At 47.3% G+C, this 27,898-nt stretch overlaps 1 protein-coding gene across 5 annotated transcripts; it reads right to left on the bottom strand.

Moving 5' to 3' along the window:
• FBXO25 (F-box protein 25) lies at positions 1–27,085 on the bottom strand. Of its 5 annotated transcripts, none has more exons than XM_020907491.2 (11): positions 26,965–27,085; positions 16,444–16,584; positions 13,930–14,033; positions 12,790–12,839; positions 10,469–10,561; positions 8,734–8,827; positions 6,993–7,177; positions 5,897–6,076; positions 4,624–4,767; positions 1,284–1,310; positions 1–688 (listed from the first exon to the last, which is right to left on the bottom strand). In XM_020907491.2, exons 2-11 carry the CDS (start codon positions 16,575–16,577, stop codon positions 599–601), a joined length of 1,101 nt encoding a protein of 366 aa, XP_020763150.1. In that variant the 5' UTR covers positions 16,578–16,584; positions 26,965–27,085; the 3' UTR covers positions 1–598. The 5 variants fall into 5 exon arrangements, with proteins under 5 accessions (XP_020763150.1, XP_020763148.1, XP_020763149.1 ...); XM_020907489.2 differs by having other exon boundaries at positions 5,897–6,079; positions 26,965–27,084; XM_020907490.2 differs by lacking the exon at positions 26,965–27,085 and adding an exon at positions 26,586–26,742 and having other exon boundaries at positions 5,897–6,079.
• Between the last annotated feature and the right edge of the window lie 813 nt (positions 27,086–27,898).

The following is a 27,898-nucleotide window of genomic DNA, read 5'->3' as shown; positions in this document are numbered from 1 at the left end:
TAGGTAGACAAACATGATTTATTATTCTGCTAGAAGAGGATTCCAAGCAGTGTGGTACAGGCCACACCAGGCTCCCCCAGGTCAGGGCCCTGCCGGTCAGCGTTGGGCATGAGCCCCAGACTCAGGCCCTCGTGGGTCTCAGCCATCTGCACAATTCACAACCCACTGCTGAGCATCCAGGAGACAGGCACATACTTCCCTGGATCCTTCTGTATCTCAGAAGACTCGTGCAGACACAACCAATACAGTTAATATACATCTTAAGAAAAATAAATATTCTGTACAATGTCATTACAAGGATCAGTGATCTACCCTCACCCCAATCACTACAAAATCGGGAAACCATCATTTGAGTTAAGAGGCATAGTCTTCTTGGTTGTTAGTGTCACTTCAGCACAGGATGTAGTGCTGAAAACACTTTTTGAACCATATTTACAAATACACAAAGTTCCAAATTTTAATGTGCTTAGAATTTTTTAAAGAGAGAAGCAGAAATGATTTTGCCGGGGCTCCCTGACCTGGTTTCAGCGGTGGAAACCACAGGCCCTTCCACGTCCTCCAGCGCAGGCTCCAGGTCACGGGGGGCCCGGCCAGGCCCTCAGTACTTGAAAAGGTCGATGAAGTGCTGCGGGGACACAGGCGTGAAGCAGCTGTCGGGGTCGGCGGCCGTGCAGGGGTGGCCCGAGTCCTGCGAGAGACCAGGGCGTTACCGCACGTGCCGGCAGGGGAGACAGCTCAGAAGCCACCAGGCCTTCACTTAGATGCACCTGGACCCCACCGCACAGGTGTGCGGACAGCAGGCGAGAATCAGGAACACGGGGCTGCTTGGCGGGGACAGTCCCCGTGCCAGTGCATGGGGGACAGGGCGGCCCTGAGTCTGGGGGCCGGGAGGAGCCCACGCTTCCCTGCTCCCCAGCCCCGACCCCGTCCTGGTCACGCTGCCCCCTCCACCCACGGTGGGCCAGGATCCACTCTGGAACTGCGCCGGGCACCACCCACCCACGTTCCCCCAAGGGCCCAGCACCACGTCCCCCGGCAGAAACACCCAGGGCTCACTTGTGTCAGAACAGCCTCGGGACCTGGGGGCCAGTTAGGTCAGTGTCTGGAGACAGGACCCCCCCTCCCCCACCCCCAGCCAAGCCTACACCCTCCCTCTGGTCTAAAGGCAGCTCGCAGGACCCCGATGGTGGCCAAGTAGGAAGGCTAGTCACGTCAGCAGAGGCCGTGGCCTCATCGGCCCAGCCCCCCGGGGACGCACACAGACTCAGGCAGAGAGGAGGTACCTCGAGTAATAAAGCAAGGCGGCAGTCCTGGAGGTGGCGGAGGAGGAGAGCAGTGAAGGGAGGAAAAAAGGGAAAACAGGGTTAGGAAGAGCCAGGCCACACCAGGACTCAGGCTGAACATGAATCATTTATGGAAACGACCAACATCACTGGGCAGTGAACAGGGGAGAGCTGCCCCCGGGGCCCCATGCACAGCCGGAAGCCAGAGGACCCGCAGGCCATCTGGGACCCGACGTGGCTTCTACCTCCTCCAGCCTCGGGCCCACAGCTGGTGAGACAGCAGGGCTAAGTGACCGTCATGACTTCACTGAGAACACGCAGAGCTGCACAGCAGCTCACACTGGGAACATTCCCAGCAGGTTTCCCTGAAGCCCACTCACTCCCTCTACAGTCTGAGCCAGCTCGGGGGAAGTAAGTGAAGGATGCAGGTTCCCCAGGAGCCGGCTCCTTCCTGCTCACCCACGGTTTCCAAGTCAAGGTCAGCACAACCTGCCCCTCTCACCACCTGCTGGCTGCCCCACCCTCGCCACAGCCCGGGGGACCGCAGGGCTCGCTGTCAGCACAGCCGGGACCCGTGGCCTCCCGGCCCCCCCTGCACGCCTGCAGTGTGGACCTGGCAGTGGACACATGGAGACCAAAAAAGACACACAGTCGCGATCGCTGCCTTTGACTGGATTCATTCTGTCTGGCTTCCAGCCCACTCAACACCTGGTTTTAGCTGAAGTTCCCTGAAAAACAGCTAGAGGACAGCAGGGTGGGGGGAGCACAGCGGTCTCACAGGAGGGCCACCCCACGGAAGGCAGACACCTGAGCTGGGCCTGCGGGCACACAGGTGACTCAACCACTCCACGACCTCCTTTCACCTTGCCGACATTCCCCCAAAGGAAAGTAGAAAAACTGACAGTATCCAGAGAGTGAAGCCAGGTCAGACAGGATGGCCGGGGGCAGCTGGGGCGGTGGCATGAGCTCGCGGCAGAGCCGCAGCCTGTGTGTGAGGAAGAGGACGGGTCCGGTGGGACGCGGGCAGCATCGGCACAGTGGGGTATCGCCCCACCATGCAGCCTCCACGCAGCAGGCCTGCCCTCGCAGAGGCTCCAGAAACCAGGCTGAGGCCTGCGGGGGCCAAGCTGTGTCGGGGGGAGCGGGGTGGGGGCGGTGGCCAGCCGGGGGGCTTGCTCAGGAGCCGACACAGGCAGCCGGGTCCACCACAAATTCCAGACACTCATCTTTTCTTTCATTTTCCACCCACAGACTCAGAAGAAAGTGGAATGGCCTCTAGAAGAAAAACCTGCTCTGTGACCTCACAGATGGACGGAGCCAGTCCCCAAGGCTGCACAGAGGTCAAGGCGCTCAGCCTTCAAGGCAAGACTGTGAACAACATTTCAGAGCCCAAAGACCAGCAAGACACTTGTTCTGAATTTTCATAAACAAAAGAATCTGTAGGCAAATTCTTCTGGAAACCTAAAAAAATCACCTCTCAATTTTTAAACACCCAGAACATCCCTATTTCTTGATACTTCACCTGAACATTCTGTACGCCAACACAGAAAGTAGCAAGGGTGTTTCTCGGTTCAGTACATCAGAGACAGTGTTCTCGAACAGTCTAATGCCACATGCAAAGTCAGAGACTTCTGTCCCGGGGGACATACCACTGCTCCCAGTGTCTCTGGAATAAGCCATCTGCTCGGGGGAAGCGTCGTTCAGAGCAGTGACCAGATCATCTCATCCGCTGACTCTGTCCTGAGCTGCCACATGTCTGGGACCACCCTGTGTGCTGTGGCCCCGGGGCTGATTGGTTCACCCGTGTCCCACTAGCACCCTGGCAAGACTGAGCATGAGGTGCCCCTGGCCTGGAGGAACAGGTTCACAGAACCACCACTGCAGCCATACAACACCTTTCCTCTTGTTAACTGTGCAGAACAAGCCGTGCCAGACTCCAAAACAAGTCAGAAATGACATGGTCTCCGGCTGGCCCCCACAGCACCAGCAGTAAAGCCTTGTTGACATGGGGACTCCCACTGTACAACCACAGGGGTACAGGCAAAAAAACCACATTATCATGTAAATAACCTGAAATGAAAACAATTTAAAGTATACATTTGTTTTTCAGCAGTTTAGTTTGCCACATAATCCAGTCAACAAATTACAGATAACAGAAAACAAAAAACAGCCACGGTGCTTCAGACCAGGCAGAAGGCACGCGGTCCTATGACCCCACAGGAGGACACGGAGCGGCAGGGCAGACTGCCTGTCACCCTTCTCCCCAGTCAAACTTCACAACGTTAAACAGACTCAGACTCAAGGCAAACTACGGAAATGGTCTTTCTAAGAGGAGGTGAACAGAAGCACCTGTCCCTCCCCTAGAAACTTGTTTTCATCAGAGCCTGGACGGGAGAGGAAGGGACCAGAGAGGAAGAGGATGGGCCTGACAGCTGCGGACACAGCTCAGTCTCCACAAGGACCAGACATGCTGTCCGGGCCAAAAAAACAGGAGGAGCCTGGGCGCCGTCATGGGCCTCTCCTCTACTCCAGGGCTGTGCTCTGAGGAGAAGCCCCTGGAGGCACCACTGCCGGGGGTCCCGACAGTGAGCTGAGGCCAAGTGTGGAGACTGAAGGCTGGGGGTGGCCTCCCTTGACTTCCGGAAGAGGTGGGGATCCTGACCCTCCTCTCAGCTGAGCCATGAGAACGGGGGAAGCAGCCCGCCAGGACTCGGGCCGCAGCCCAGGCAGCATGCTCACTGCCTGGGGGACAGGTCCTGCCCTACCATCCTGCACCAGAAACAGTGGGTGGCCCCACATTCAGGTCCAACCACGGTTCTGCTCTGGTGAACTTGCCCCTGGCCCCAGTCCCTGGTGAGACGCCATCATGTCATCACACTCTATACTCGGGCGGACAGTCCCTGGTGAGACGCCATCATGCTATCACACTCTACACTCGGGCGGACAGTCCCTGGTGAGATGCCATCACGGTATCACACTCTACACTCGGGCGGATAGTCCCTGGTGAGACGCCATCACGGTATCACACTCTACACTCGGGCGGACATTCCTGGTGAGACGCCATCATGTTATCACACTCTACACTCGGGTGGACATTCCTGGTGACACGCCATCATGTTTTCACACTCTACACTCTATACTCGGGTGGACATTCCTGGTGAGACGCCATCATGTTATCACACTCTACACTCTACACTTGGGTGACAGTCCCTGGTGAGACGCCATCATGTCTTCACACTCTACACTCAGGTGGACATCCCTGGTGAGACGCCATCGTGTCATCACACTCTACACTCACCTGGACAGCCTCTCTCTCCAGGAGCACAGGTGCCCTCCTTACCTTCCAGAAGAGGATGCTGCAGTGCCGGCAGAAGTGCAGGGTGTCTCCGTACTGCTCCTTGGTGGGGTAGTGCTTCTGAAGCGCAAAGTACATCAGCTTCCACTCCACATGACCTTTTTCTGAAAGGATCAAGTGTCTACAAAACTAGACAAACAGACTTCTGTTCAGAATCAGATGACTTTCGTAGCAGTGTCATGTGCACAACAACTTTAAAAGGCAACACACTGCAGGAAACATTCAATTATCTGAAATTAAATTCGAGCTGAATCTAGATAATGGAATACCATGCAGCTGTTCAACAGACTTAAAGGTTTTTATCTGGACTGATGTCCATGATGTCTACTAAGTTAGAAATAAGTTACATGTATCATGTCTGACAGGGACTTGTCACCAGAACGCAGAAAGTATCCAAATACAACATGGCCAAAGCATTTGGAAAGACACACAAACAGACAAACAAGCACACGAAAAGATGCTCAGCGTCTTGGGCCCCAGAGACGGCAGGAGGTGGCACCTCACACCCTGCAGGGCAGCGACCACACCCTTGGAGGAACAGGCATGGATGGCATGCTGAGCAGGCGGACCTGGGCATAGCCAGGGGCTGCCCGACGCAGCAGCATCTTCACGGTTCCTCACAATGTTACCCTCTGCTCGTGACCCCATGCCCCCAGGAGAAGGCGACCATGGTGGCCCCGCAGCCTGGCTGTGCCCAACCTCTCACCCTCTGATTCAGGCGGGAACCTGCTCGCTGCCCCCACCACCTTTCTCCTGGATAGGTACGTGACCCCTCAGGTCTGCGAGCCTGTGTCTGAGAAGACACATGACATCTGGCCCTCCCTGGGGCCTCCCTGGGGCAAGGCTGTCTGCTTTGGCCCCGCACACTGCTGCGTGTATCATGGACACCCAGCTGGCGGTGCCGCGCTGCAGAAACCACACAGGGCGGGGGTGGCAGGGAGGGGCAGCGATAACCGGGAGACACACAGCATCCGCCGGAACCCAAGGCTGGCCCCGTCCTGGGAGGGCAAGGTGCAGGGAGCAGGCGCCTACCCCTGAGTCTCGAGGGGACACGCCGCCTGGAGAGGGGCCTCCAGTTACAGCAAAGACTAACGGCCTGTCCTGGACAGGAAGAAACTGCCCCGGTTCTGCTGCTCTGTTCTGGGCCGTTTTTGAAATTAGGGCTTTCTCCACATGGAAAGCAAGCTTTCCCGTAGTGATTCCAGTCCACTCCCTGAAGCGGCCAGGCTCGGCCATCAGGGCCACAGCCCCCACTCACCTGCTTCTCCCCAAAGTGGTACTGGCAGAGCTTCTTCCACAGCTGCCGGTCCTCGCTGAGGGCGAACAGTGTCGGGGTCACCTGGCCCAGGGTGACGATGTCCCAGCCGTCCGAGAACCTGTGCAGGATGTTGCTGAGCATGTGCACAGGGAGGTCGCTGAGCGTCAGGCCGCTGTCCACCTGCTGGGAGGGCCCCACACTCACTCCAGCGGCAACGCAGGAGCGCGTCGGGCACAGCGACGTCTGCTGCCTCCCCACTCCCCCCAGGGGACACCCTGCGGCAGCCCTGGCTGAACCCAGGGCCCCGGACACCGACACCCTAGCCCCCGAGTGCGCTGGGTGACCTGGCGTCACTGCACGTCGGGGACTAGGGGACAGTGGCGCCTGGGCCAGGTCTGGAAAGCAGACACGCCCCACGTGTTAAGTGTCTTACAGGCGAGTGGCCCTGACAGCACAAGCCCCTGACCACGGGAATGAGGCTGCCTGGACACAGAATATCAAATCATTCCTGCTAACCGCAGGGCCTTAACTAGGGAATCACCACTCCTATAAATCCCGCATTTACATGGCAAATACATGGCCCAAGGTCACCTCTGAACCCAACCAGAGATAAACCACCCACAACGTAAGACACTTCAGTGAATGGGGTCAACATTTCCCTGGTGAAACCAGTTATCAGAATCAACATAAAACATCAAAGACAGCAAGAAGTGGAGATGAAAACACCAACCCTGAGAAGCAACAGCAGGTGAACAGAGTCACTACTATATGGTGCCGCTTTAATTTACCGAATGTTATTCCAGCCTAAAATATCTAATCTGCTGTCAAGGCAAATTAATTTACCACCTCATCACCCATAGGACCAGCTGTTTTTAATAATTACCATCCCCACTGTCTTTCCAGTGACACCTATAAGCCATTACAGAGTCTTTAGGCCTGAACCCACCTTACGACCGTTTAATACGTATTCACGAAATAAAAAGAGAAAAAAACCTCTGGAAGAGCTGTGACAGTCTTCCACATACACTTAGAAGTAGCAATGGCTTCTGTGATGTAACAGCAGAGACGACTCACTTGCAGTCCAGAAAGCACATACCTCAGTCATCTGAAGATTCTGCAGCTGCTGCTGCCAGCGGAGAACAGTCTCTAATCGGCAAATCCAGATGTTGATGTTTCCCACCAGCACGGACTTCCCCACTCCTCGGATCAGAATGCACAGGGTGGAGCTGAGGTCTTGGAGAAGATCCTTGATCAGGCGAGGGTTTTGGTGGTCACCAAGAACTGGAATAAACAAAAATGAAACAATGCAACAATACAGTCAGCCCCCACTGTTAAAAATGACCTGCTTTCGGGCTTCTCTGGGGGCTCAGTGAAGAATCCACCTGTCAATGCAGGAGAGCCACGGTTTGCTCCTGGATCCAGGAAGATTCCACATGCCTCAAAATAACTAAGCCTGTGAGCCACAACTATTAAGCCCGTGCTCCAGAGCCTGGAAGCCACAACTACTGAGCCCATGAGCTGCAACTTCTGAGGCCTGAGAGCCCTAGAGCCTGCACTCCCCAACAGACGCCGCCACGATGAGAAGCCCATGCACCACAACTGAAGAGGAGCCCCCACTCTCTGCAACCAGAGAAAAGCCTGTGCAGCGACGAGGACCTGGCACAGCCAAAAACAAACAAATAAGTCAAACGATTTCTAACGTGACCTGCTTTCACAACCCAAGGGCCTCTCAGCAGATGCCACAGGTAAACAGAATGTGATTTATACACACAATGGAATATTACTCAGCCTTAAACAGGACAGAAATTCTGACATGTGTCACATGAGACCTGAAGACCTTATGATAAGAACAAGTCACAAAGGGACAAGTGTTGTCTGATGCTCCTAATATGAGGTCCTTGGAATAGTCACATTCACAGAGAGTAGATGGTGGGTGCAGGGGAGGTGGGATTAGTGTGTGGGGGGACGGTGTATCAGTTCTGCCGACAGCGTGTCACCACTGTGGTAGGGACAGCTGCTGTGATGTGACTATGCTCAGTGCCACAAAGCTGTGCACTCAAGATGCACAGGAAAGATGGTGTTTTATGTACATTTCACCACAAAGAGAAAATAATGATTTAATTTCACTGCATATCCAAAGTGACATCATTTTTGAGGTATCACAAGTATGACGAGATTCGAAAACTTCCAATTGAAAACTTCCAAATGCTGTCTGATAGTGTACTTGAGGTTGAGTCTACAATTTTGTCTTTAAAACCATCTCTACTTTCTTTTATACTTAATCATAAAGAGAACTGATATTTAAAATGGCATATATATGCATAAACTCTTAAAGTTCCATTTACTATTGGCCACTAACTAATCAAGACAAACATTAAGTTAAAAAGAAAATTACAGGCTTATCTGATGCCGAAGAACTAAGTCACAACCTTGCTAATTACAGAATCACTATATAGCAAAGGTGAGCTATGACTAGTTAACCATGAAGCAGTAAGTGTCCGTTTAAAACTCAGGGATTACTTTCTCAGGGACTTCCCTGCCAGCCCAGCGGTTAAGATTGCACTTCTACTACAGGAAGCATGGGTTTAATCCCTGGTGGGGGAACTAAGATCCCACATGCTTCAGGGGTGCCCCCCAAATTGTCTTTCTCATTACAATATATTCTGTGTCCTAAAGCATCTTTTAAAGAACAATACTAAGAACATCAAGTCCCAAGCGGCCAACCTGAGCCCAACACACTATTTGACACCATTAGTACTGGGGGTAAATGAAAGAAAAATCTCCTTGTACTAAGTTTCTAAGACTGAGATCATTAAAAATGTCAGTCCTCGCCTTACCCTTCTGAACGATCTTATCCAGAATGTTGAAGTAGTTCTTCTGGGCCACACCACTCAGCGAGGTCAGCTGGGACTTTGCAATCAGCTGCAACAGCTTGGGGGGGCGGGGAGGGGTTACAGGTGAGCATCACCTCTGAAGGGAAGCCCACCTCCCCACCCCAGTGACCCGAGAAGAAAGCAAAGGATGCAGGTACAGCTGCTGCTCAACCCCCACCTTCCAGCCCCGGCCAGGGTCCTGGCCGCCCCTGCTGCACTCTCTGCCCTCTCCTTTGACCTCCCAGCCTCACAGGGGCCAGACCTCCCCTGATGGCCCCCCAGCACATCTGTCCCACTGCTCCTGCGGGTCCATCCGGCCCCGATGTCCACCTGCCTCCCGGGCGCCCCCTCCGTCAGAGGCGGGCTGCTCTCAGCACATGGAAGCCGTTGCATCCCTCCTCGGCTCTGAGGGAGGAGGGGTCCCAGTGGCCGGCAGGGAGGCCAGCGGGTAGGACCCAGGGGGACGCAGCAGTAGTGCCGGCTTCTCGGCCACAGAGCTTCCCCTCCCCTCTGCATGTCGGGGACACTGGTCACCACAAACAGAGCGCATCTATAGGAGTCTCCAGCGCCCCATGCCCAGCTCTGTGCACACCAGTTCAGGAGACCTGTGTCAGCCCATCCCCACCCGCTCATGTCCTGCAACTGCTGTGCCCGCGCAGGCCCTCACTGAGGCCATGCCTGTCTGGGGTGCTGGTCAGACCCGCACCCGCACACACACACCCGTTCACTGCTGCCCATACTGTTCCTGAGCAATCTGAGCCCCTCTGGGTGAGCCGTAAACACCTTCCAGAACCCGGATCACATCTGCTCCTGTGTTTCTGAAAAGGGGTTCTTCATCCCTCCTTTCCAGCCCTCCCTGCTGCCTCTGTCAGCTGCAGAGGGAGCAGAGAAAGTGCCAACTCACACGCACTTACACACTCGCACCACTGTGTTGACTGTGGAGGCCAGAACAACAAACATGACAATCACACGGTAACTGCTGGGGAGGATCACGCCGCTAACGCTACTGTGTCTATGCATAGCTGCCCGGTGCTGCAGTGATTACAGAAACCACACCCCAGGCTGGGCTGGAGGTCACGTAACCAGCCAGCATTCTGTCCTGACAGGAGCACTCCTACAGGCCCCTACGGGGAGTGCCCACCACAGCCTCGTGGCACTATTAAAAATCCCACTGACAGTTTCATGACTCACCACTTACTCTTGGCCTAGGACAGTCAGGTGAGTAAACTTGCTAGGCAAGTAAAAACAAACAATAAATGGAATATAGAGTGAGATCTCTTATTTTCTGAATGCAGGAAAAGGTAGACATTTCTTCTAAAAATGTATCATTAACACAATAAGGCTTCTATGCAGCTCTGTTCTGTATCAATTCCCTTCCCTCCATTAGCTTGCTCCCCTCTACCGAGCAGGGCTCATGCTCTGGGAAAAACACCAAGTAGAAAATGCATATGAGACCACCAGGTAAGAAACCCTGAGAGGAACGCCCGCCTCTCCTTCCGTCTCCAACATGACACATGAGATAGGCTGGAGGGAGCTTCAGTCCTCCTCCTCCTGATCCCCAGCCCCCACCCCATGGTTCTCCACCAGGAACAAGCACAGCTTTACGCAGCTGCCCAAAGCATCTTAAACATGGGATATGATAATCTTTAGGGTGCAACCACTCCACGTGTCCTCCGGTGGCTCTGAAATGAACACTCACCCTAACCACGTAATTGAACCTTCGGATGTCCTGGATCGCACTCGAGAAGTCTAAGCGATTAAAAGCTTCTCCCAAAGTACAGTAGCCGTGTCTCTGGAAAAACAGACATGAGTTATGATACATCAAATCAGCCAACCAGGCAAAATGAATGGACAGCTAATGGGAATTAATCCATGCAACTTTTTTTTTTTTAATTTTCGCAAAGGATAGTCATTTTTACTATGATTTATTCCATATTTAGATCTAATTTTTGAGTAAAATTAAAGCCATTCTAAATCTGTCATTTATGTGTAATCAATTATGTATACGCATTGACACTTTACACCTCTGTAGATACAAAGGTAAATACTGATTAAATACACGTCAATTTCTTTTGTTGACATGCATTTGGGGAGGACAAAATTAAGCCTAAAGTAATAAAATAACCAGATGTATTCTAGGCTGTGCAACTATAAATACATAAATCATGCTTGGCCATTATAAAAAGGCCTCTTCTATGAACACACGTGTTGCCATTCAATCCCTCTGCATGCAGTCCTGTGTACGTCCAGCCACTCAGGATCAAGGCCGAGAGGCACCTGGGTGGGGCCGGAGGCTTGCATATCAGTGTTTAGGTGGCAAGGGCTGGAGGCGATGGAATGTGACAACGGGCAATGTTCAGGCTGGGAACAGGGGGCCTAGTACCCCAAAACCCAAGCATAAGGCTCACGGATTCAAGAGTCAAAGACCACGAAGGAAACCTGACTTTTTTTTATTACCAGAAACACAGCTATTTTAGATGTTTTTCCTTAATGATATGCCCCATATTCTATATTAAGCGCTGTAGCAATTTGAACCCTAGGTTTCAGAAGACATTTTAAACTCTATCCCTGTTTTTGAACACTTACAACACAGAGAGGTTTTCAGTTCAGAGTTGTGAGCATAAAGCACGGAATAATCACAGAAAACATGAGGAGACAGATACACCTTGCATTTCACAGAGACAGGAGCAGGCCCAGTGGGGCGGCGCCGGGGACACCTTGTCTCCGACATGAGACACACCCCCAAACCGCAGCAGCCTCAAGGTGCAGAGAAGTCAACAAGACACACTCATCGCACATGCTCAACATCACTAGCTGCAGAACGTTCCCTGGGGGCTGCGGAGGGCGCGATGGTCATAATACGAAACCCATCACAGCTGATCACGTATCTCTTTCTCAGTGAACAGCATCCAGACACCGGTGTGACAGACTCCTCCCGGGCAGCCACCCATCTCACAACAGGGCTGGAAGGCGCACGCGTGCACCTCACAAGCAGACACTTGGTGGGCCCAGAGGAGAAGACCAAAGGTGCGATGCTATGTGGAGCGAGGGGGGCCCTCCCGATGCCTGCCAGTGCCCCTGATCCCCGGACCCAGCAGCATCCGAAGCCTCGCAGCCCCCTCCCCTTCTGCCTCGTGTGCGCCAAAGCAGGACATCTACTCTGTCTCAGAGTCTTTCATGAGCTCACACAGGTTCTCCCGGCAGCACACATCCATTTAACAACAGCAACTACTGCCAAACAGGTCAGATTAACTCCCTGTCTCAGGATCTAACCCTTAAGCTTCTAGGAAATGGGATTGGTTTCAGAACATCCACTACCAACACTGCCAGAACACTTCACTCACGCCAACAGTCTAACACATGCTAAACGACTCCTCCCAAATCATTTCCCCCAACTGTCGCAAAATAAGGCAAAAGCAAAAGAGTCTTTCAGGCTACAGATGGAAGCAAGCTTCCCCAGACACCAAGCAGAGAAAAAGGAAACAGACAGCTGAGGTGAACAGACCACACCTTCCGTCAAGAAAGGGGGATGGCAGGGCTTGAACGGCTTTTTGCAGATTCCAACTTAACTACCAACACCACCTTCACTGCTCTACAAATAAACGAGGGTTTACAAGCTGTTCCCACCCTTCCAGAACACACGGGGGCCAAAACACAGCCTCACCAGCAACAGTATCCCACCTCTGAACAGCTCGGGGAGGGCGGGGAGAAAATATCAAAGCAACTGCGGGCCCCTACTTGTTCAGAAACAGACTTCAGCTGAATCAGAGCTGTACAGGGCGCTGACATGCTCCACATACGCACACACACACTCACCACACACACGCACACACTCACACACACACAGAGGCACACACACACACACACACACTCATGCACTGAAAGACCCTCATAAGGCTTTCACCTGTCAGAATTTGGACACTGATTTGATACTGCAAAAGAAACACTTTACTTAAGGTGACATCAGACATCCAACAGAAGCAATACAAAATATACTCTTATTTATAACAAAATACTTACTTCTCTTGTGCTTTCTTTGTGGACATAGATCCAGTTTTCACGATAAAAACCTAGAATAAGAATTTGCTTTTAACATCTGGTGACTCATTACCAAATGAAGATTTTGAGGAGCTTCAAAAACTGCACATGTAACAACACTGTCGGATGCCACGTGGACAGGTGACCCCTGACTCAGCCACATGCTTCACCTCCCAACATCAGTTTACCAAGTGCTGAAACGTCTTTGCATGAAAGATGACATGGCACGCATCTTGGTGACTTAAAAGAAAATAGTGTCACCAGTGACTTCAGCCATCTACAAACATAAATGGCTACAAATGTGCATTCTGTATATACCCTAATAAAAATTCTCTTCCTCTTTCATTGTCCCTATATGGTATTCCACTCAAATACACTTTCCACGTAACTCACGTCCCAGAGTGTCAAGGATGGAGAGTACACTGCCCATGGGAGCCTCCAGGGGGCGCACGACTGATCGCACCAACAGGCCCTCAGTGAGTCAGGGCTGAGCACACACACAGGCACTCTCAGAGCCTCGCCACCTCCAGGCCCTCGCCCACCCTGCCTACAGGCTCCAGCTCTGACCGCGACTATCTCCTGTTCGGAGCCAGCAGTGTCTCCTGCACCAAAGCAGTGTCAAGGCCTCTAGAGGTCAGTTTCACTGCTTGGGAGTGAACAGACCTGAATTCAGGACCGCTACTATGACTCAGTGGTAAAAACCCACCTGCAACGCAGGAGACACGTTCAGGGTTCAATCCCTGGGTTGGGAAGATCCCCTGGAGGAGGAAATGGCAACCTGCTCCAGTATTATTGCCTGGAGAATTCCATGGGCAGAAGAGCCTGGCAGGCTCGCAAGGAGTAGGACATAGCGACTAAACACACATAACTCAACACTCAGACAGGCTGTTCTGTGGGTTTTCCTGTCTTTTATTTCATTGCTGTAAATCTTACTGATGACTTAGTCAAGCAAAGGGCAGAGCTGCAGGACTCTGACCCCCAAGTCTGACCATCTCTGGACACACTGTTGCTCATGTAACTGGATCAGAATTTCTGCCCTAGAACAGCACTGTCAACACAATTCAATTTATCAAAACAGTCCACAAGCAAAAATCATGAGATTATTAATGAAAATGATCTTACACTGAGTATTTGTGTCATTTCTAAAATGGTCCTTTTTCCTTTTTTTGGATGCATATTCGTGCTCTTCATTACTGAATATTTCTTCATCTTCACTATTTAAGATACTGAAACAAAGATACATTTTATTAAAATATTTTTAAAAGGATTTCTTCATTTGGATTTTCTTTTGTAAAATAAATAAACAAATTTTGGTTTATATGGACAATAAATACTTTTACAATTCAGGAACCCAAAATAAAAATCATGTTAAAATCTGAAGGCAATCATCTAATTTTCAAAGCAACAAATCACACGTTTGAAATTACAAGGCTAATATCTAAGTTTTTTGTTTGTTCTGAGAAATCTGAGGTTTATCCTGGTTCTTATCAGAAAGTTGTATCAGGAAGTGATGTACATGTTTTAGAATCTCCTAAGGATTTTGATATGCTCAACCAAGGTCACTTCAGACTTTAAAACTTATATTTATAATCTATACTCTGGAAAAAAGTACCTGATACTAATGATCTGCTGTCTCCCTGATCCAATGCTGAGGAAACACCCAATATTTCTGCTTGTCCCCACGTTTCCAAAGACTCAACTAGAACATTACTGCACTGGCACGTATCTTTACAAAGCATCAAATAATGCTGCCTATTAAGGCCTCTAACTGAAGCCGGATGAAGTAAAACATGTCTTTTATCCACTGAAATACATGTAATTTAAAGCTTTCCCATTGGATGAAACAAGATAATAAAATCATAAGGTGATAACTAAACAACTTGAAAACACTTTCTTTGAAAAAAAATCTTCCTTGTAATTAAAAAAAAAAAAAGACTAGGCAAAATGCAGCCCACCCCCTTCAAAAGCGAAGATGACGCAATGTTCACTCTCAGCATAGTGACCCTGGACAGCTTTCCAGCTGGTGGCAAAGAGGGGCTCCCTGGAGATCCTGGCCTGCAGTGGTCCAAGCACCGATGCGCAAAGCCAAGGAGGTCACACCGCGGGCTTCCTCGCCACCACGCTCTGAAAATTGTACACAGGCGCCATCCACTAACCCGAATTCACTTTTAATAAAAAACAGCTGAATTTGCCAGATGAATGCATTCATCACTGTCAGAACAGACTTAAACAACACTGGCAAGAACTGTAAATCATCAAGACAGGCAAAAGAGCACTTACCAAAAACAAACAACTTAACTTTCAGTGACAGGTGCTAAATAACACCAATTCATAGAAATCGGATGATTCTGTCTGTATCTCACACCTAGTCTCACACGAGTTTGCTGTCACTGATTCAAGCACTAAAGGCAGAAGCTCTCAAATCTGAACAGCTTCGCTAATGACAATCACAAGGGTATCCAGGAGGAGCGGAACCACACTGCTCTCCAGAAAGACATCAGAGAAGTGGAACCCGGCGCGGGGCATGAGGGAGCTGCCCAGCACCCCCACACCCGACTCTCCGCTGGCTGGGCGAGAGCAGCGAGGGGCCCTGGGGAGACACGCCCATGTGTGCTCTGCCAAACTCTGCCCTGGGAGGGCCAGGCCGCCAGACTGCCCCTCATCTGAAGGAACAGTCCGGGGACAAACGTATAGGAGGAAGCACAGACACCTATGTACTTAAGCTGTCTGACTTATGCTGTCAGTTCAAATACACAGATGAGAATTAGGTCAATGTGAGATAAAAATATGCAGTATGATCCACAGCAAAACCCATGAGTCTCTGGAGGTAGAGACCAGACCTCCCACTCCCCAAGCGCTGCAGGACACTGGTGACATGGACTATGGGTGACTCGCCAGGACCCGCCAGCCTGCTTCTGCATCTGCAATCACTCACGTCCATCTGGGGAGGACCACGGCCCCCAGCCGCCGCTGCTGCTCACACACCAGCTCGTGAGGTGGGGACAGGCGTCTCCCTCTTCCCTTCTCCCGCCAGGAGGAAGCTACATCCTGAACCGCACACGTGAGACCGCACTCTGGGACCCGCAGAGCAACGAGACACATCACTTCAGCCCCGAGCAAAGTCACAGCGCCACTCAGGCCTCCAAGAGAAACCTCTCCCATCTGGTGCAAGCCATTATTAGGGGCCTCGGACATAGGCCAGCAGCACTGCGTCTTTTCATTTCTTCTCCTTCCTCAGCTATGCGTGCATGTTTAATCGCTTCAGTTGTGTCTGATTCTTTGTGACCCCATGGACTGCAGTCCGCCAGGCTCCTCTGTCGGTGGGGTTTTCCAGGCAAGAAAACTGGAGTGGGTCGCCATTCCCTTCTCCATCCTCAGCTATAATGGGAAGTTAATAATAACAACACCTATCTCTCAGAAAGCTGTAAGTAGTAAACGTTTTAAATAAAAAGAAGATAGCAGCATCTGTGTGTGGGCACCAGCAATCCACCAGGCTCAGACTCTAGCTAATAACTTGTCTCCTCACACCAGCCTGCCTGGGGGTGATTCTCAGCCAACTGGTAAGTCACGAGGCTTCAGCAGACACGACATCAATGTTGGATGGGAGACACCACGGCTCTGCTGAGCTAGACTCACATGCCGTGGCCAATGTCACACTGGCTGTTCTCTCCCTCAAGTTCCTGGCTCCATGCATCACATCTTTTCCAGCCGTCTTCTGTTTTGATCCAACTCCATCCAGGAGATCTCCAGTCCTGGCCCAAAAATGGCATAGTTCGCCTATAAAACATGGTTACTTTATGTTAAAAATGTGTAAGTGATATGGTTCTTTTCATTTAGAACATGTGTTCATTAATTTTAATGAATACAATCCTATTTAAATGCCTGTATGTGCCTTACATGCCGGCTACACAGAAAGATAAGACAGTGAAGATAGCACAGTCCTCAGTTGTCCAAACAGGGTAAGACAGATGAGGACTGGTGGATTTCCTAGCTCAATCCTGCATGTGCCATGAAAGGTGTCCCAGGGCTGACATCCCAGCTCATACCTGAAGAACAAGCAGTCAGAGAGTGAGGAAGAAAGGGGGAAATGACACAACAGAAAATCCACTCAGAAGATAGAAGCAAAGGACATGAGACACTGATGCTCAGCCCTGTACACAGTCGGGTTTGGCGAAGCTGACCACGAAAGGGGAGGAGCGGGGAGTGGCTGGCATGAGAACGAAGAGGCCACCAACGCAAACGACTCAAAGGAGCTGGACTGCACTCTGAGGACTCAGAGTGGCCAACACAGGGACCTCTGCAGGGAGGCGACTCAACCAGATCTGAGCGTCACAAAGACCTCAGGCTACTCAGTCTCTCTGCCAGCACCTCGCGTCTTCCCAGTAATGAGTGTCCTCTGAAATTACACGGCTGCCACCTGCCTTCCTCAAGAAAATACCATGTCTTGTTCAACTCTGTATCCCAATACCCAGAACAATGCCAGGCACATAGGGAGCTCACCAGTCACTGAATGAATGGAAGAATGAGTGAAACACAAGCAGATCCATGACTCGGGGGAGAGGGTGAGGCAAGAGAGTAAGGTGGGAAAACCATCAGCATCCAGACAGTATGACCACAGGAACCACGTCTCAGACAGAGACCAGGCCGAGTGGGACAAGGAGAGTCAAGCCACAAGCTCTAAGACTCACTGACATGTAAGGAATGGGCAGATGAAGATGAGCCAAGAAAGGACACCAAAAAGGAAAAGCCACAGATGCAGCGGAAGTGGCAATGCAAGACAAGAACGGACTCAAGAAAGAAACGATCAACAGAGAGGTAAGTGTGATAAAGAAGCCATTACGGTAAGAATTTAAAAGTATACCTTGTATTCAGCTGTACAAAAAAGGTACTTCATAATCCAACTGAAAGTTTCAGTAGAGTAACTGTGTTAAATTAACCTCATGTCCAAAGTAAATCTGGGGTATTTCCCTAATATCACACATCATATCAGAGTACACAAGAGATTAAAGTGTTTAAATACCATCTCCCAAATATATTTAATATAACTCACAAAAAATAAGCTATGAAAAAGGAATTTATACGGGCTTAAAAAAGACAAAAAAATTTCAGAGAGAAATTCTAAGCCTTCAACAATATTCCTGAGTTAACTACAAGTGCCCAACATGAAATGTATGAAGTAATTTTCCGCCATACCAAGAGGATCTCAAAACCTTGTTTAATTAATAATCAGAACACACCTTTTTTAGTCATATATTATTTAATTTAAATCCTTGCTTTAGAAAATAATTAAAAATAATTTCCTAAATCTCAACAGTACATCAATAAAGCTCATATTACAGTCCTGTTTCACAACTACAGATCACCCTGAAATGCAAAAGCTGCCACCCATGTCCAGTCAATCCAGATAAAACACAAACAAGAGAAAAATGTCTGTTAGGACCACTCTGACAACTGCCAAAGTATCTTTCACTATCATATTTAAACTGCATTTTAGAAGAATCAAGTGGCAACTGTAAAGAATATTGCCAATAGGTCCAAGATACGATTTCTTCAATGACAAATATATAAACACAGACTAAATGAGTTGTTCCAATCCCAAAGAAAGGCAATGCCAAAGAATGCTCAAACTACTGAACAACTGCACTCATCTCACATGCTATCAAAGTAATGTTCAAAATTCTCCAAGCCAGGCTTCAACAGTATGTGAACTATGAACTTCCAGATGTTCCAGCTGAATTTAGAAAAGGCAGAGGAACCAGCGATCAAATTGCCAACATCCGATGGATCATCAAAAATGCAAGAGACTTCCAGAAAAACATCTACTTCTGCTTTATTAACTATGCCAAAACCTTGACTGTGTGGATCACAACAAACTGTGGAAAACTCTTCAAGAGATGGGAATACCACACTACCTGACCTGCCTCCTGAGAAATCTGTATGCAGGTCAGAAAGCAACAGTTAGAACTGGACCCAGAACAACAGACTGGTTTCAAATCAGGAAAGGAGTATGTCAAGGCTGTATATTATCACCCTGGTTATTTAACTTATATGCAGAGTACATCAAGAGAAAAGCTGGACTGGATGAAGCACAAGCCGGAGTCAAGATTGCTGGGAGAAATATCAGTAACCTCAGATATGCAGATGACACCATCCTTATGGCAGAAAGCGAAGAAGAACTAAAGAGCCTCTTTATGAAAGTGAAAGAGGAGAGTGAAAAAGATAGCTTTAAACTCAGAATTCAGAAAACTAGGATCATGGCATCCAGTCCCATCACTTCAGGGCAAATAGATGGGGAAACAATGGAAACCGTGTCAGACTTTATTTTGGTGGGCTCCAAAATCACTGCAGATGGTGACTGCAGCCATGAAATTAAAAGACACTTGCTTCTTGGAAGAAGAGTTATGACCAACCTAGAAAGCTTATTAAAAAGCAGAGACATTACTTTGCCAACAAAGGTCTGTCTAGTCAAAGTTCTTCCAGTAGTCATGTATGGATGTGAGAGTTGGACTAAGAAGAAAGCTGAACGCCAAAGAATTGATGCTTTTGAACTGTGGTGTTGGAGAAAACTCTTGGAGAGTCCCTTGGACAGCAGGGAGATCCAGCCAGTCCAACGTAAAGGAAATCAGTCCTGAATATTCATTGGAAGGACTGCTACTGAAGCTGAAAGTCCAATACTTTGGCCACCTGATGCGAAGAGCTGACTCATCTGAAAAGACCCTGATGCTGGGAAAGATTGAAGGCAGGAGGAGAAGGGGACAACAGAGGATGAGATGGTTGGATGGTACCACCTACTGGATGGACATGAGTTTGAACAAGCTCCCGGAGTTGGTGATGGACAGGGAGGCCTGGCATGCTGCAGTCCATGGGTTCACAAAGAGTCGGACATGACTGAGCAACTGAACTGAATTGAAATGTGTTGTTACATTATGCATCCCTTCCCTAAAGGTATACCACTATACTCTTTTGACGAACTGAAAAAAAAAAAAAAATTAAAGCCCCCTCCACATACAATAGATGTAAATACATTTAAACATATGTGCAGATGAAGGCAGTCAAAATGCACAAACTTACAGTTATAAATTAAACAGGTACTATGGATGTACTGTACAACAAGCTAGTTAAAACTGCTGTACATTATATATGAATGCTTTATAAAAACAGCAAATCTTATGATTTCTCATCATGAGGAAAAATACTTTTTTTCCTATTTCTTTACTGTTGTATCTATATGAGATAATAGATGTTCACTAAACCTATTGGGGTACTCATTTTGTGATGTATGTAAATCAGACCATCATGCTCCACATACAACATTTGGTTTAAAAAAACTGAAAATAAAGCTACCATAGGATTCTGCAATCCTACTCCTGGGCATATATTTGGAGAAAAACATGATCTGAAAAAATGCATGCACCCCAGTGTTCGCTGCAGCAGTGCTTACAATAGCCAAGACACGGAAGCAATGGACAGAGGCCTGGATAAAGAAGATGTGGTACATATATACAAAGGAATATTACTCAGCCGCTAGAAGGAATGAAATAATCCCATTTGCAGCAACATGGGCGGACCTAGAGAGTGTCATACTGAGTGAAGTTAAGTCAGAGAAGGAGAAGTATCGTAGGACATCCCTGATGTGTGGAATCTAAAGAGAAATGATACAAACAGTAAGACTCACAGACTTAGAAAACAAACTTATGGTTGGAGAGGGTGGGGGAAGGGTGAAGGGAAGACACAGCTTTGGAGTTTGGGATGGACATGTACACTCTGCTATATTTAAAATGGACAACTAACAAGGACCTATGGTACAGCACATGGAACTCTGCTCAATGTTATGTGCCAGCCTGGAGGGGGAGGGGGATTGGGGGAGAATGGATACATGTATATGTATGGCTGACTTCACCTGATACTTTCACTGTTCACCTGACACTATCACAACATTGTGAATCAGCTAAACCCCAATACAAAAAAAGAATTTTTTTAAACTTATATACAGTGCTATCAGTTCAGTTCAGTCGCTCAGTTGTGTCTGACTCTTTGTGACCCCATGGACTGCAGCACACCAGGTCTCCCTGTCCATCACCAACTCCCGGAGCTTGTTCAAACTCATGTCCATCAAGTAGGTGGTACCATCCAACCAACTCATCCTCTGTCGTCCCCTTCTCCTGCCTTCAATCTTTCCCAGAATCAGGGTCTTTTCAAATGAGTCAGTTCCTCTCATCAGGTAGCTAAAGTATTGGAGCTTCTGCTTCAGCAGCAGCCCTTCCAATGAATATTCAGGACTGATTTCCTTTACAATTGACTTTGCAGCCCAAGGGACTCAAGAGTCTTCTGCTACATCACAGTTCAAAAGCATTAATTCTTCAGCACTTAGCTTTCTTTATGGTCCAACCCTCATATCCATACATGACTAATGGAAAAACCATAGCTTTGACTATACGGACCTTTGTCAGCAAAGTAATGTCTCTGCTTTTTAACATGCTCTCTAGGTTGGCCATAGCTTTTCTTCCAAGGAGCAAGCATCTTTTAATTTCATGGCTGTAGTCACCAACTGCAGTGATTTTGGAGCCCAAGAAAATAAAGTCTGTCACTGTTTCCATTGTTTCCCCATCTATTTGCCATGAAAGGATGGGACCAGATGCCAAGATCTTAGTTTTCTGAATGCTGAGTTTTAAGTCAACTTTTTCACTCTCCTCTTTCACTTTCATCAAGAGGCTCTTTAGTCCCTCTTCACTTTCTGCCATAAGGGTGGTGTCATCTGCACATCTGAGGTTATTAATATTTCTCCCAGCAATCTTGATTCCAGCTTGTGCTTCATCCAGCCCAGCGTTTCACATGATGTACTTTGCATGTAAGTTAAATAAGCAGGGTAACAAAATATAGATTTGTCATACTCCTTTCCCAACTTGGAGCCAGTCCCTTGTTCCATGTCCATTCTAACTGCTGCTTCTTGAACTCCATACAGATTTCTCAGGAGGCAGGAAAGGTAGTCTGGTATTCCCATCTCTTGAAGAATTTTCCACAGTTTGTTGTGATCCACACAGTCAAGGCTTGGGCATAATCAATAAAGCAGAAGTAGATGTTTTTCTGGAATTCTCTTGCTTTTTCTATAATCTAATGAATGTTGGCAATTTGATTTCTGGTTCCTCTGCCTTTTCTAAATTCAGCTTGAACATCTAGAAGTTCTCGGTTCATGGACTGTTGAAGCCTGGCTTGGAGAATTTTGAGCATTACTTTGCTAGCGTATGAGATGAGAACAATTGTGTGATAGTTTGAACATTCTTTCCCATTGGCTTTCTTTGGAATTGGAATGAAAACTGATCTTTTCCAGTCCTGTGGCCACTGCTGATTTTTCCAAATTTGCTGGCATATTGAGTGCAGCACTTTCACAGCATTTTCATATACAATGCTATATGTCACTAATCTCTCAGTAAAACTGGTAGGGGTGATGTTATGTAGAAAAATGTCCCTTGAAGAATTCTTTTTAACAGGAACAAACTGTAACAATTAAAAAATCTAAAAGAGGCTTTGTTAAATATATGTTATTACACCAGGGATGTAAGTGACTGTAAATAATAATTGTGTGAATATTTCTTATCATAAAAAGATATTCATAGTATATTAAGTGGAAGAAGCAAGTTATAGGAAAATATATGTGATACTTCTGTGTATTTCTACATTTGAGCACAAGTTTATACATGTGTGCACAGAAAAAAAAAATCTAAAAGCAGATAAAGTGAAATGTAAACAGTGAATACCTCTGCATGTTTGAATTTCAAGTGATTTCATGTTTGAATTTCAAGCACATTATTTTTTCTTTGAGACATTTTTATTTTTAATATTTATTTTCTTAGGTGAACATGTATTAACCATGTGACAATTTTTATAGAACACAATTTGCTGATGTGAAAGACAGAAATGGTGACATTGTTAACCTGTATTATTTGATTCCTGATGTAGATGAATTATCCCCAGTATTTCTTTTTTCTTTTATGATTTGTAAGACCACAGGTTTAATAAATTTATTATTTTAGTTTTTTCCTTTCTTGTAGAATTTAGAAGTTTTTGTATAGTTAAATTAATAAACTTGGTTTCTCATTTAAAAATACATATATATATATATATATATATATATATATGTATACATGCACTCTTGTAATATGAATACTGAGTGAGTGAAGAAAGAATAATTAAAAGAAATTCTGAGTAAAAAGCAAACCATCTGGGAAACGCCTGAAGAAAAATGAGGACATGAGCTTAGCCTTGGAGCATGGTTAGACCTTAAGTGAATGGAGAGGAAAGAAAAACTACCAATCACAGAAATGATGGGTGAGAAAAATATGAAAACAGGAATACATGCGACATGATTGAGAATAAGCAGAACAGGCTGGTTGAAATAGAGAAATCTACAGCAAGGCTGGCAGGTATGTTGAAAAGGAGACGGAGAATGTTGACTATCAGAGATATTGGACTTTATTCTGTAAGTAATTAAAAGTTTTGAGCAATCCAGCAATGTGAGCAGTGCCATTTTGAGAATCATTTGCCAGGGTCTGAAGGATAAATTGAAGGGGAGAAAAGAGGCAGAAAGAACAACTACTTAAGCCATAGAAACCTCTTGTCAACACCTCAGCTAACAAAATATTTCAAGACTTTATGACACACACTGTACTTGCCTATGTGAATACCATGCCCACTCACCACCTAATGCATTTATATGCAGGCCTCACAAGCAATCCCTCTAACATTTACACAAAGTTTCTACCGTAAAGTTAAGAGTCATCTTGGGGTTTCCAGTAAGATAATCGATTTCTTTACAACTACCAAAACTCGACACATAATCACGGTGACTTTAACAACTCTGTGAGAAACAAATATATTTGGCCTTAATTTTTCAGCTGCTAGGGAGTGAAATGCAGCTAAATGGACCATGGAAATAATAATAGTACATTTCCACGGGTTTTCTTTTCAACACAGAGTAAAAGATTTGTTTCAAAACAAATGTGTGTATTCCATCCTAGAAACGTGAATTATCTTTATACTTATGCTTTATACTTGCATATAACCTTTTTAAAAAATTGATGTATAGTTGATTTACAATGTTGTGTTATCTGCAGGTGTATAGTTAAGTAATTCAGTCATATACATATTTTTCATATTCTTTTCCATCATAGGTTATTACAATATATAACCTTATATAATACTCAAACATAATCTTTATGCTTTAGTTCATAAACTAAAGCAGAGATTATGGAAGCACAGTGATCACAAACACTAAACAACCCCCCCCCCAAAAAAAAAAAGCCATCAGGGAAAAGAAAAAAAAGAAAAAACATGACTTGCAATGTGAAAGACTTGGCTCTCAAATTTTCAAAAATGTTCCCAGTGTGAGACATCTAACAAATCTGCATACTGAAAAACAGTATTGCTAAACTTTTGGAATGATGACAACCCATCATCTTGTATGGAAATATATCTATCTGTTCTACTAAAAGATTTGAACTGCTAGCATTTTACAAATTTACTCAAAATTACCTTTTTTAAAAAATAATTTCCAAATACAAAAATAAAAACTAGAAATTACTCCTGAAAATTATTAAATGTGTAAGAGTAACGACTCAAAGTGTGACTACTCTTGTGAAATAGCTGGTACAATCTGCAATATTATGCACATTTTACCAACTAATGTCAGAGAGCATGTGGGGCTATCTGTTGTAAACTTTTCCTTGATGTCTCTTCTATACAGCAGGACATGGAGGTGAAGCACTGCAAGAGAACTGGACTTCATGAACTTCATTTACGAGCTCAAACTCCTGCACAAGAGAATCAGAAGTAACCAAACAATGTCTTTCCTTCAAAAATTTAACTTTCTGTTAACTAATGATTACAGCAGCAGTTATTAGATCTCAGTATGGGGTAGGCATTACTCTAGACAATTTACTATCTCATTTAGTCCTTACACTACCCTACAAGGCAGGAAATGTTACAATCCCCTTTTAAGAGGTTAAATCTGTATTTTACAGATGAAGGAACTGAGGCACCAAGGTTGGTGGAGCTGGGATTTACAGTCATGGAATCTCAATCTACGATCCATCTCTAGTACAACACTGTTATGACAGCAATTCCTGGATACCACCATCCATCTCTATCACAACACTTTTATTTTTTTTTAATCACAACACTTTTATAACAGCAATTCCAGGACACCATATAAAAACAGATGTCATAAAACTGCAGGGTTTTTTCCCCTTATATTTTTTGGCTTATATGTCATACATCAGATATGATCTAAAGTAATAAACTTCTAGTAGAAATCAAAGAAGAACTAAAGAGCCTCTTGATGAAAGTGAAAGAGGAGAGTGAAAAAGTTGGCTTAAAACTCAACATTCAGAAAACTAAGATCATGGCATCTGGTCCCATCACTTCATGGCAAATAGATGGGCAAACAGAGGAAACAGTAGCTGACTTTACTTTGGGGGGCTCCAAAATCACTGCAGATGATGACTGCAGCCATGAAATTAAAAGATGCTTGCTACCTGGAAGAAAAGTTATGACCAACATAGACAGCATATTAAAAAGCAGAGACATTATTTTGCCAACAAAGGTCTGTCTAATCAAAGCTATGGTTTTTCCAGTAGTCATGTATGGATGTAAGAGCTGGACTATAAAGAAAGCTGAGCGTCGAACTGTGGTGTTGGAGAAGACTCTTGAGAGTCCCTTGGATAGCAAGGAGATCCAGCCAGTTCATCCTAAAGGAAATCAGTCCTGATATTCACTGGAAGGACTGATGCTGAAGCTGAAACTCCAATACTGTGGCCACTTGATGTGAAGAACTGACTCATTTGAAAAGACCCTGATGCTGAGAAAAGACTGAAGGTGGGAGAAGGGGACAACAGAGGATGAGGTGATTGGATAGCATCAGTGACTCTGTGGACATGAGTTTGAGTAAACTTCTGGAGTTGGTGATGGACAGGGAGGCCTGGTGTGCTGCAGTCCATGGGGTTGCAAGGAGTCGGATACCACTGAGCAACTGAACTGAAAGTAATGGTTGATCTAAATATAAAACACAAGACAAGGAAAACATATGAAAGGAAACAGAGCTAATAAGTTTTAAAAGGCTACATATACCCTGATGTTTTTCTTAAAGTCAGATGGAAAGGAAATGGAGTAACAGTACTTATCTCAATCACTAAACTGATTTTCAAAACAATAAAAACTATAACTGTCCAGCAAGAGCTATTGCTATATATACTAGGAACAAGAACAAGCTACAACGAAAATAAAAGGCAGTTTCGTATTTAGACAAAAAGCTGGCAAAGGAGTTTCTTCTCCAGTATTTATCTTTCATCATCAATTTTTGAGAAAATAATTTCCACTGCTCTGAGATAAGAATGACTGATTCTTCATGTGATAAGCATTTGACTTCTGTTGCTTTCTTTTCCTTACAAGACTTCCAAATAATGTTGACAGATGAAACACGAATATGGCTTCTAAGTGTGGAAGAATCTTATCCAGAGAGATCAAGCAGGGGGAAATCGAGGGCTGGGGATCAGAAATGGGATTTACCATAAAAAGGCCTGAGAGATAATCACAGATGCCATAAGGAAACGGAAAACAGTCCCGAAAGAGGGGAAGTGGAATAGGAATAAAAGAGAACGCGAGTCATTTCTGATTAGGGCTGGAGGAAAGGGTTTGCGAGAGGCAGGAAAGAAAGGTTCCTCAGGACTCCTTTCAGATGAGTCTTAGCAGGCCAGGGCTGGGAGAATGGGCAAAGCGGAGCTTACCGCGAAGAGAAGGATGCAAAATGCAGAGGCGTCAGCTCAAGAAAAACAAGGAAGGCAACCGCAGAGGGGCCGGAGCCGAGTGAGGGCAGACGACTGATGCCGGGAGGACGGGTCTGGCCTGGGGAGGGCGGAGCCGGAGGGCGGACTCACAAGACGCCGGGCCGAGGGACTGGGATCCCGGAGACGGGGGGCGGGGGGCCAGGGGGCCGACCTGTAGAGGGCGGGAGACGGCTAAGTACCGGGCGGGGTCGTGAAGGACCCTGGACGGCGTGTCGCGGAGGGTGGGCGCGGGGTTAAGGCCGACTGGCTGCCTCGGTCCCCACCTGACGCGCGAACGCCTACAGTCCCCACCGGGCGCGCGCAGCATCGCACTCCTTACCTAGCGCGCCGACGATCCCGGCCCCACCTGGCGCTCAGAAGCCCTCAGCCCGCACCTGACGGCGGAGCGTCAGGCTTTATTGCCGGAAGCTGCCCGCCGCCTACCCGGGAGCGCTACGGGAAAGCCCCGCCCCCGGCCGCGCTGATTGGCCGGCGAGGCTCCTCGAGGCCGTGTTGCTACCCTGATCCAAGAGTAGGCAGCGCGCGCGTGCGCAGTGGGCGTCGCCTGCCCTAACCCAGAGCTGCTGACTGCCAGTTCTCAGTGGGTGCGGCCCGGGCCGGAGCGTACCGGCGCTGCGGGGTCCTAGGTACCCTAAAGGGTGTGGGTACCTGGGTCCTGACTGCCGTGTGGACTGCAGATCCGGGCACCCCCACCTGCTCAACTTTCCAACCCAACCGCTGCCCAGAAACCATCTGAAATTCCTGATTGTAGCTTCACTTGACGCCCAACTACCCTGTGCACCTACTTGCCTTGTATATTGAGTTTAATATTAATATATTAAGATCGCACTGAATAGTCACTGAAAGTACTGATGCGAAGAACTGACTCATTTGAAAAGACCCTGATGCTGGGAAAGATTGGGGGCAGGAGGAGAAGGGGGCAACTGAGAAGGAGATGGTTGGATGGCATCAGCTACTCAATGGACATGAGTTTGAACAAGCTCCCAGAGATAGTGAAGGACAGGGAAGCCTGGCGTGCTGCAGTCTATGGGGTTGCAAAGAGTCGACAGGATGTAGCGACTGAGCAAGGACAGCAACTACTGAGTTTAAGGCCCAAGTCCTTTGTGTTTATAAACGGTTTAGAGTACTGCTCGTTTTTTGGAGGTGGAAGTGTCAGCCTGTGGGGTTTTCCCAGTAAGGAGACAAGAATGTGGGGTACTGGGGGCAGGGGAGGAGCAGGGCCCTGGTTGTGACCAGTCTCCCCCATCTGTGGA

Source organism: Odocoileus virginianus, chromosome 4, assembly GCF_023699985.2.
Source record: "Odocoileus virginianus isolate 20LAN1187 ecotype Illinois chromosome 4, Ovbor_1.2, whole genome shotgun sequence".
Classification (NCBI taxonomy): Eukaryota; Metazoa; Chordata; class Mammalia; order Artiodactyla; family Cervidae; genus Odocoileus; species Odocoileus virginianus.
This window is presented reverse-complemented; position numbering and strand designations above follow the sequence as displayed.